The sequence below is a fragment of the Macrosteles quadrilineatus genome, unplaced genomic scaffold, assembly GCF_028750875.1.
Source record: "Macrosteles quadrilineatus isolate MER2022 unplaced genomic scaffold, UCM_ALF_1.0 Scaffold_8__2_contigs__length_117827958, whole genome shotgun sequence".
Classification (NCBI taxonomy): Eukaryota; Metazoa; Arthropoda; class Insecta; order Hemiptera; family Cicadellidae; genus Macrosteles; species Macrosteles quadrilineatus.
In genome coordinates this window covers 75,419,513-75,430,481 of record NW_026542601.1, presented here as the reverse complement: position 1 = coordinate 75,430,481, position 10,969 = coordinate 75,419,513, and the positions used below count along the sequence as shown (strand labels likewise).

At 35.4% G+C, this 10,969-nt stretch overlaps 1 protein-coding gene across 1 annotated transcript; it reads right to left on the bottom strand.

Annotated features, from left to right (window-relative positions):
* Window positions 1–2,142: 2,142 nt before the first annotated feature.
* LOC129000844 (transmembrane protein 164-like) lies at window positions 2,143–9,115 on the bottom strand. The gene is made up of 6 exons (XM_054427890.1): window positions 8,908–9,115; window positions 6,954–7,291; window positions 6,334–6,450; window positions 4,735–4,813; window positions 3,484–3,584; window positions 2,143–2,516 (listed from the first exon to the last, which is right to left on the bottom strand). The coding sequence occupies exons 2-6, from the start codon at window positions 7,269–7,271 to the stop codon at window positions 2,343–2,345; spliced, it is 789 nt and encodes a 262-aa protein (XP_054283865.1). The 5' UTR covers window positions 7,272–7,291; window positions 8,908–9,115; the 3' UTR covers window positions 2,143–2,342.
* Window positions 9,116–10,969: the final 1,854 nt, after the last annotated feature.

Here is a 10,969-nt window from a genome sequence, read left to right as displayed (position 1 = left end):
TTTAAGTTTTAATCTACACAATTCAAGAACATCGCAAGAAGGCGAGTGCCCAGGTAAGATCTTGTCAACTTTACAAAGAGGATGCGGTTTCCACGTATATTTCTGTGTTGACAAGAGTGGAAAATCAAAACCTATTAGGAGCAATGTGAAAAAATTAAATTGTGAAAATCTACCTGAGAGCGCCTCAAATGTTGAAAATTCTGTTTCTTGTAAAACTAAAACAGTAAAATCGCAAACAACTCAATCTCCCAAGTCGTTTAGAAACAATGTCCAAATAAGTTTAAACCCAAGGGAAGCAGTTACTGACTCGCTTAGTACATCTGCAACTTCTATGTCTGGAAACAATGTTGAAAAGTCTAAAGAGAATGTAGAAGGTAAACAAATGAATAGTAATATCAGTACACAAGGCACTTTAAAGACAAGTAAGGGGGCAATTACAAATCCTTATAATAAAATATCATCACATACAACCTTAAAACCGCAGCCTGAAGAAGTTCCAAACAAAAATAAGACTTCCCCAGATGTGTCGCCAGAGAGATTTATGTATAATGTGGACAAAGAACTCAAAAATGAAACGAAACCATCCAAAACACCATATGCACCTGACATAGACGAGGAAACAATTTATAAAGCGTATGCAGATTTGCAATCACAACAAAATAAATTAAGGAGAAAAAGCACATTAAAAATTAAAGGTGGATTTGCTCGAAACAGCTTAATAAGTATTAGGAAAAAGCGACAATCGTTAATTGACAATGTAGTTCCTGAGATTCTTTTAAAGTTGGAGAATATTGAGGATAAACTAAAGGAATTGGAAAGAATTTATGAGGACGGACGGGAAAACATCACTAACATTGTAGGTATCTCGTGCAACAGTGTTAAAAGTAAAAGCACATTGTCTATGGACGTGAAATCTCTGAGCAAAAGTAGTTCTTCCTTAAAACCCTCTATGAAGCATTGTTACACAATCCAGCCGATACTTATAAAATCTAATGGTGAAGAAATATTTATCAATGCTCCAAAAAGTGTCTCTGTCGTTAAAAAAAATAGAAGTACCAGCAAACAAGGAAGTAAACAGCTTGTGTTACCCAGCACTCAAATCCTCCATACTCAAAAGTCTACACATTTGACCCAACCAAAGGAAGAGAAGAGTAACAACTCGAATGCAGAACAGAAGACACCAACGAGTGAACTCAATAAAACAGAAGAACACATATCAAGTATGTGGAAAAAGATATCTGAAGAGTTGAAATTGAAATAAGAACAATAAACAATAATAATAATCAAAGTAAATCGTTTAATAGTATAAGCAACAAGTAGGTTTATGGTGGATGCAAGATAGCATAGGATTTTGTGTGAATACCATTGTAAAACCTTCCCGGGTGAGTTGCGTACAATACTTTTCGCCACACGACCAGTAACAAATTTACAGGGTACGTATAACACTATCCATACTGATGTTTTTTTAAAATGTTTTTGATATATATAAAAAAAAATTTATATGTCGTTTCTATAGCACAAGTAATCATACTTTTGCTATAGAAACGAAACGACATATAAAAAATTAACTTACATTAAAACATAAAAGTGAATAGGCACCCAGGGACAGATCAATGTATCTGCCAGACCTTATACCTAACCTTAGACCTTATTGGAATCTGTCACCGTGTGCCTATAACCAATGCAGAAGCACGTCGTCATCATTAAGACTGTGCCACCAATAGGCTCCTGTTGAGCGCAAGTACCAGTACCTTACTAAATCTGGTGGTATTGAGAATTTCCTACAGATATTCACACTTGTTCATTAGTTCTTATTGGCACTGTTCTAATTTGTCTTGTTAGGTGAGTAGGTAGTTGACTATGAACCTGGGGCAGAGGTGATGTGGGTTTATGTTTATGCACCTGTCCCGCTACAGCAAATTATTTTTACTGTTGATTCTTGCACTGTCACTGTATCGGCTTAACTCTTGCTGTGCTTGAAATGTTCCATGCACAGTCCAGAAGACCCATGGGGACAGGCAAAGTTCAATGTTTGAGGTCACTAACCTCTTTTTTTAATAACAAAATTGAGTGGTTGAATTATTGATTCACTGTACCACGAATGCTGCAGAGATAAAGGTAACAAAAACAACATTTGCATAGCTGATATTTTATTCTGATTCTCATTTCACTTACTCTAAAAAGGCAGTCTAGACTAGCAAACTACTTATAAAAATTCCAAAAGAATTGCAAGGCTGTTAAAACATATTTTGTTAAAACATATTTAAATCTCAAGTGCTATTCCTGATTTAACTATTAAAATTATTTCATAAAAAGCGAAAGTCGTAAAGATCTGATGAGATTCACGAAAGGTGATGCTTGACTGGGGCCACCCAGTAGATGAGGGCAGGTATGGACTTGCTGAGGAGGGGGCAGAGGAAGGCTTGATGAACGATGGCGTACATTCTGTAGAACGGACCAGAGAACGGGTCCTTTACTGCCGGGCACAACATGTGGTTGAGATTCACCTGCGCTGGCTGCAAACAAGGTTTAAAGTTAAATTTTGTGTGATGGTTAGTTTATCAGTTATCTTATTCAAAAGATGATTGATGACATTATCCATCATGATAGCAAAGTTTTTCACAGCATTTCGTAATCTGGAATCTGATGCTGAGATTAGAAAGACCTATATATAATTAAGAACATGGACAATTATCCAAAGCCCAATGCTCAAGGGCAGATAGGACCAGTTTTGAACAAGTAAAAAAAACCTACAATTTTTTTAAACAACCTTTTGACCTGTAGGTGAGCTATACAGCTTTTTGAAGTTGATGGAACATACAACTTCAATGCCTTTTTTTCCACGCCTTTCTATATTGAATGACACACCATTTTGTGTTCAACAGCTGATAAAAACACTTCTCTTCACTTTACATTGTGAAGGTGTGACTGGTAACTATGAGTATTGTTTACACATGCCACTGCAAGTGACACACAATTCCAAATGGTGCACCTCTGTCTAGCCCTAATTGAATGTTGGAACAAATACTATTGGCATCAGCAGAAAGGCATGCCGTTTCACATATCTACTAAAGTGGCATGTCACTTGAAAGTTTACAAGCTCCATTTCTCCCACGAAAGTCAGTAACTCCCCTTCTACATGCTGATGTAAACCTAGCTCAAGCAATTGGTTTAGGCAAAGTCACACAAGGGTAACCAGTGAAAATTTATATTCATGCTAACTGTTATGTCCACTTCAAGCAGTTTGTTGGAAATCATCACAATTATTTACTGTTCTCTGTAAAGAAACACTGATTAAATTGCAAGGGAAAATAGCAAATAAATTAATACCATTGATCTTACGATATGCTTGTACTCAAGTACGCAACTAGAATCATGAATATTTGTAACCTATGATTGGAACAAATTAAAAATAAAACTTTGGAAAGTGTGTTATTTCATATTATCACCAGAGTGATTTAGATTTAGATATAAAACACTCACGATAGCCAGGGCTTGCAGCAGGATAAAGTGATAGATCAACAGAATCACATAGGAGATGACGGCCCAGCTCATGTCACTCCATCTTTCAACTTCATAAACACCTAAAACACAAGTTGATCTACAGTAGTCACTTTTTCACTTTAAGCCAAAACAGCAAATCTGAATTAAACTTTGGGCAAAGGAGTGGCTTTGATATTAGTAAGGAATTATTATTTGTTTACCCTACTTTGCATGTTTTTAAGACTTTGAATTAAGCCACTTGAAAAAATCTTAAGTAAAGTGAATTTAAATTTGTATTTTGCGACAAACATTGTCTCTACAAGGAATCTATAATCTACCAAATATAATATTCATGGTTTTGGAAATAAACCATTTTAATTTATTGATTTTCTTGCTCAATTTAAAACAGTCAACTGGTTAACTAGTTTTCAAGCTAATCTTGGCTGTTTGTTGTAATTACCATCAAACACTGACGTCATGACACGACGTAAACTATTGTTAAACATAACAAAAACTGCAAATGACATTACTTTGTCTAAACTAATTTTTATTTTGTTGTAGTGGCATCCTTATTTTGTCATTTTAATATTGAACATAATAGGTTTTATGCAAGATGGAAAAATACTGCAGGATTTTAAAATACATACAACTTAACATTTTATTGAGAATTTGAATACAAGCATTGCATCGGATTCTTGAGTTTCAAAGGCAGGTTATAGAGGCTTGCGCTAGGACTACAGTACATAGAAAGAAGCAATTGCTTAGTGCTACAACATACTAACAGGAATACAACATATTTGGCTGAAAACATCTCATAATCACTCGTAAAAACAGTTTGAACCTCCAACATAGTTTAAAAGACTAGCTAGTCTAAATCCAAGAACTATTCTCATTTGTAGGCCTAAAATGCTACAATGCAAAGCAGATGTGATTGAACTGGTACACAGAGGAGAGGAATATAGAACAGAAAATACTATAATAAGCATAATTAGAGAAAACAGAAAATATTAAACACTACTTCAAAATTACTTCTGATGAGGATAGACACAATGAAAAAGCCTAACCAGCTGCAAGACTTAAGAAGGAATAAATCCGTGCAAATAGAAATTAGGCCTATATAAAGTTTTCTAAGTCAAATTTAGTTGAAGCGTTTTACTAAATGTGCAACAACACTTATCGACAAAACCTAGTAGGCCTAATAATGCGAAAGGAAAAAAAGGGGAAAGATAATGGGTGACCTGTACCACATACCTCCCAGTTGTAACAAATATATCGGAATTATCAACATCATTGTATGTTGAATCCAATAAATCCATGTCTCAAATGGCAGCTAAATATAAACAGATTTTGCATCAAGGAAAATGATTACTCAAGTTAGTGGCAGCTGATGATTGTAAAAGCACTTTGAGCCAAACTTAGGCTATCCATACATTAAATAAAGTTTCTTTTTTAGTTATTTTTTTCAACTTTGATAAATGAATTAATTTTTTTATTAATTTTATATTTGTGATCTCCCTAGTGGTGTTTAATCCGCCCTAAATCTACACGAGGCATCTTGCAAAATACACTTCTGTTGGTCCCTTTATATTACAGTTCTGATAAAAAAAAAGACACAAGTAGGCCTTACAAACTATTTCAGTCAAATTGTATCCTTGCTACGACTAACAAAAAACTAATCAAATTTGAGAAATTGTATGAGAAAATATAATTTCTGCCATTAGACGGGTGGATACCCTATATAGTAGATATTTTGGGTCTTACAATTCATTTAATTTAAAATAGAATGACCGCAGTGGCCATTTATATGGTGAATTGGATAAAGATATATTTAGTCTCAGAATTATTGGACACATTTACAATGAGGAAACAGTAATATTAGTATACCATTGATATATCCAGTGCCGGAATTATGGTACATGTGGCCAAAACAACCCGACTGGACCCCACCATGTAGCCAGAACTTCTCGGCGAAAACGTGAACATCTCCCACGATCACAGAAATTGCATCATCATCACCCTGATTGCAGCGATATTGTGGATCTCCCATGACTATTAAGGGTCATCATTACCCACAATTGTGGTGAATTATTAATTTTAGGAAGTACAACTACAATTTAAGTTAAAAAATATGTTTTTATGTTTTGTGCAGAACGTTGCGGCCTTGTGGCGATTCCGGCACTGGATATATATCAATTATGTCTTACAGTTTGTTGTACTGGGCAAAATTCACCTTCTAAATGTATCTTTAAACTGCAAAAAAGGCCATCAGGAGTACTTGACAGAATCAAGTAACTTAAATCATAAAGATCCGGTTTCTTAAAATTTCACCTTTTGACCACCCCCTCCTCTTTATATTTTACACTAGGCACTTTTAAATTTAAAACAAGATTTATTTATTTGGAAACTTTAAAACTCATAAAATTATTATGCATAAATAACCTTTGGAGAATCCAAGCCACAGATTAGCTTTGTTTCACAATGGGCCCTATTATCCATGCGTAAATCTACAACAAATTATTTTTTTAACAGACGATAAGTTTCAACAATAAAAAAAAAACGTAAACTCTCAGAAAAATTTATTGAGCTTATACTCTTATGATATAGAATTATCTTTCCAACCATATGTTATATGTTGTTTTAATATCCCAACAATTGAATTGGCCTTTTTCATTTCCCCAACTCTTTAGAATGGTGTTCGAGGTAGAAATTACTCTCATAAAACCATGGTAAATGTAGGGTTGATTACAAGTTCTAAACTAAATCTTATGCTGAAAAGTATGATTGTCCGGTCCTAGTTCTCAAACCTTGCTAGAACAATGACAAATGAGAAAGGTTTGTCTTTTAACTTACATTAAGAGCATCAAGCTCAGGAAATCCAAGAGCTAAGACAGCGCCATTCATGCAGTTGAGGTGAAAACGAAACACAGCAGCTACTTGTTTACTAGGCGGAGCAGCAAGTAAATAAATCTGAAACAAAAGAATATAATGCAAAATTTTAATTAAAGATAGTAATTTAATAGAATTGGGTAATCTGTTAGAATATGTTATTCACAGGGAAATATACCGGTAAGTTATTAAATGTTATGGCATCTAATTAAGTATACCTAATTTGAAGCCAATCAAATGGTCTAGGCCTAAGTTACATTTTTAGCAAAGTCTAAATTTAAATTAATAATTTATCATTGGTGGATTATTTTTTTGTATAAGTAACTATGGACAATTACACACTTCACATATAATTATTAGAGCAGTTTAAAACATAGTTTTGCTAATACACAATGGGGTCCAATGAGCCAATGGTATTTTACAAGCTCTTTCACCAATGTTTCGCAAAATTGCAAAATCATAGCATAAAGCTAACGAATACAAACTATGATTATAATTATTTAATATTAATACATACATTCTTTCATAAAACAAATAGTTACAGTATTTTATCAGATTTTATTTTACCCAAAAGACACACATACCTGTAAAGCAGTTGTCACATGACAAGGGTTTAGCAGGAATATCACAGTTTTAGATGAAAATTTAAATCCTATTTCTATTCCAAATATTAAGGTCATGAGCACCAATAAAAATCTTTTGCCCGGAGGTTCTTTGGGGACGTCAGTTATTGCTGGTACCGATGTGAGGTTTTTAAGGCCCCATTTCATAAGTGGAGCAGTCAACATCAAAACAAAGACAGTCTCGAAAATACGCTTTGTCATCGTTAGAAATGCAGCACAGTCTGGTCCTCCATTGCCTTTGACAGTTATGTTCACACCAACATAAGCCCAGTCCAGCATACTGCACGTATGATTTGTACCTGAAAAAAACCCGCAGTCTAGTAAATAAATAAACATCTTAAGTTAAAAGAATTAATGACCCTTTTCTTGGTTATAATACTTACTCACAGTATATACTATACACTGTATACTATACAGTGTACAGTATAGTATAGCTTACTACTATACAAGATCCTTAACTTAACTGTTTGCCTGTGGCGTTTAATGTTCTCTTCTATACACCAGTGGCATAACCAGTGATTAATTTTACAAGAGAATTCTTACAATCAAAGAGCAGCCTACAGCTCATAGTAACAACACTGTATGTTAATTCCTATTCCCTTAATCCCTGACAAAGCCCCTTCGACTCTACGTTTCTAGGAACTGTCTTGCTAACTTTTCTACATCTAAATAGTGTATCCAGTTTAAAAAAACCTGTCAATCTTTGGTAGGTAGCTTTTTCACTTTTTCTTCTTGTTTTTCCTCGGCACCACTAGGTCTTTTATTTCCATCCATTTTGTTCAGTAGTTCATAACGAAATCCACTAAAACGCACAAATAAACGGTCCACTAATTTGTATAAAAACAAACAATTGTGTAGCAAATACACCGACAAAATATTTTGTTTTGTATTGATGTAAAACAAATAACACTACTGAACCAAACGAACAAAAAGGACTGACAGGGACACGTGGTCGTAGTTACTAAAATAATACTGAACGATTTTTATCCGTCTATCTTTGTAGCTAACAATGATAAATAAACAAAAGCAGTCTATTCTTGTGATAAGAACGTGATAAGCGCAGACCACGCCGAGAAGATACGCGAAAATAGTAAACAAAAGTCACCAACACTCTGTTGTGACTATAACGGAATAAAGTACCACGAAAATGTTTTTTTACATTTATTTTTGGTGTGCTACGGGAAGTTTTGCTTCAACATGTTTTTTTGCCAAACCTTTTCCAGAATATCAGTTTTTTGCGCCCCCCTAAGGCCTGAGCCCCCTGAAGGCCTGCGCCCCAATGCACCGCATTGGTTACATTGGCGTTAGTTGCGCCACTGCTACACACATTGCCACTGGCAAAGGTAGAATTTGCACAAAATCATAAACCTTAAACTATTACAGTAAGTTAAACTTTACTTATTTGGGGTACAGTTTCTTAACTGGGCTATGCTAATATCGATTGAAACTATCAAATTGAAAATATTGATTAATAATCGATATTTTTAAATATATTTATTATCAAATTTAACTATCATAACCTAACCTAACCAACCAAACTTGCCGATGGTGAAAAAATCGCAGAAAGGTTTACTAATCGAATCGATAGTTTCAATCGATATTAGCATAGCCCAGTTAAGAAACTGTACCCCTTATTTGTTTGAGCATAAGTTAGTGCACCGAAATTAAACTGTTCAATTTAAGCCTACATAAGCCTTTTGCATTTGCTAATGTAAGTTAATGTTATAAGTAAACTTTTTATTTAGGCTGTCATTGTGATATTTAACATTGAATCATTGGAATTATTGGAAACAGTCACCTATGTAGGGTAGGTAATTTTTTTAGTAGCATTAAGTTATAAAGATAATATTGTCCGAAACATGATGTAAGGATGGTTAAGTAAAATTAAAAAATGTATAGCCAACTACATACTTACTTGTAGCAATGCAGATGAATCACCTGATGTGATCAAAACGTTAAATACTGTGAAGATTCATTGTGAAAGACAAATCACTTGGATTAATCACAGAAAGGCAACTACAATATACATTACTTGAGGATAATTTACAATATAATCACCTCAAAATTTATTAAAATGTATTAATTGATCATCTTACTTCAAACATTTTGTTTGATATTGACGTTTGGTAAATCAACTGTCAAGTCAATCGAATGGTTATAACAGAAAAAAACAATTCGTCTGCAGTGTTTTTCGCATAGACCAGAGAGGTCTCTAAGATTATAAGATCTATGATACTCGTGGTATCATAGATTATGAATTTGTCTGTATAGAATTGTCTAGAGAGCTCAACAGCTCAATTTATAGAAACTAGCAAAAGTGTAAACCTTAAAAATAACCACCAAATGAAAGTTACATATTATACTACAGAAATTACGGCGTAAGTGGGACAATTGTTCTTGGCTCGATTTTTGCTTGATACCCAGCACCGAACCCTCCTCGAATGTTTTGTAATAGAGTCAATTAATTTAGGGTTAACTATTGCAACTCCTGAAAAAAAAAAAACACATCACAGCATTATTCCACTGAAAAAAGCAAGAAATCAGAAATATTATAGAGAATTTTAGGAGGTGGTGGTGAAAAAGAAGTTCAATAAATTATCAATTATTTAAGATGGGGACGCCACTATGTGCGTATTTTAACCCAAATATGAGTAAATGATGAGTGGCGCGATCTTGTAGTCTTATTAGTGACTAAGCCTGACATGTTCTTTAGACACATCTGTTAATTAATAGCCCATACAGCCAATAGCAACTAAGGGGCCTTGGTATTACCGAATTGGTCTAATTATCAGAATAGTACTGCGGAAATGCGGATAGTCGTAGGACTCACTAGTGCGGAAGTTAATCCACACCAGGGAGTATCGCATCCACAGTGCATGCCCATAAATATCCACAATTCGTGACCTCCTAGTGGCTGGATTACAGTACGATGCCACCGTCCCATTTGAATGACGGTGGACCGGTTGCCGATTTCGGTTATCAAGGCCATTCCTATTCAATAAAGACACTGCAATCATCCAGCTGGAGTTTTCCGACTCCAGCTATTATAACTCCTGAGGAAGAAACGTAAGAAGAGACGATGGTGGACGCATCTGACGTTATCAAACAGACTCATCACTATAGGCATTCTATGTCATGTTTGTTTAATGACAATTTGAAGTATCGGAAAAGTTTTTCCAGTTTTAATAGAATATTTATCGAGACGTTCGATGAACTATTAGTATTACTTGAGCCACACATTGAGCATAGAGATAATGATGATATCTACTTGCATGAGGAGAAGTATTTAACCAGCTGAACGACCCAGTGGACAATAGGATGGTGAAAGGTGAAGTGAGTTTGCCGCTTGTGGTGACACCGCTATGCTGTGTACAATGGCTTGTCGGGATTCCCGTCGTGGGTTTGATCATGTTTGACGCAGACGTCAACGTCAGATCCGCTTCCAGCCTACTGTCGCATCCAACCGATCCACGTAATGAATCCCGTTCCTGTAGGCAGGGACCCCAATTTAATCCAATGGTTCCTGTCGAGCGCATGGTCCAGACGCGGGAATCCCGTCGCAGGTTTCACGCTCGTGTAGAATAGGCATCTCTAGACTTCATTCTACACTCATCCTTCACTCATGTTCGGGTTAAAAACTTATTTACATTGGTAATGATGATAATAATGTTCAAATCTGAGACATGGGAAGTGGTCCTCAGAAGGAATTAAACAACTCAGAGGAATCGTAGCAGTGGTCTAGAGAAAAAGCGCTCTTCGGATCGCTTCTGGTCGGTTATCATTCAATTAGTGTCGGGACCAGCCTTTCTAGTTCCTTCCATCATCATAGGCCACTTAGTTGAAAGGCCTTTGTACCACGGCCGCCTTAAACTACAGGCCGCGTCCTGGTAGAATTGGCAACGTCGTGATGTCGAGATTCGTCGAGTGAGTGGTTTAGTGACAGACATCCCATAAGATAACATGGCAGACAGGTGACA

What these genes read in the sequence shown, in the direction of transcription:
- LOC129000844 (XM_054427890.1), bottom strand. Translation starts at nt 7,271, where the DNA reads ATGCTGGACTGGGCTTATGTTGGTGTGAACATAACTGTCAAAGGCAAT. An exon ending in ATGTGACAACTGCTTTACAG is followed by an intron (nt 6,451 to 6,953) that starts GTATGTGTGTCT and finishes CTTTTGTTTCAG; the next exon opens with ATTTATTTACTTGCTGCTCC. An exon ending in ATATTTGTTACAACTGGGAG is followed by an intron (nt 3,585 to 4,734) that starts GTATGTGGTACA and finishes CTTGTGTTTTAG; the next exon opens with GTGTTTATGAAGTTGAAAGA.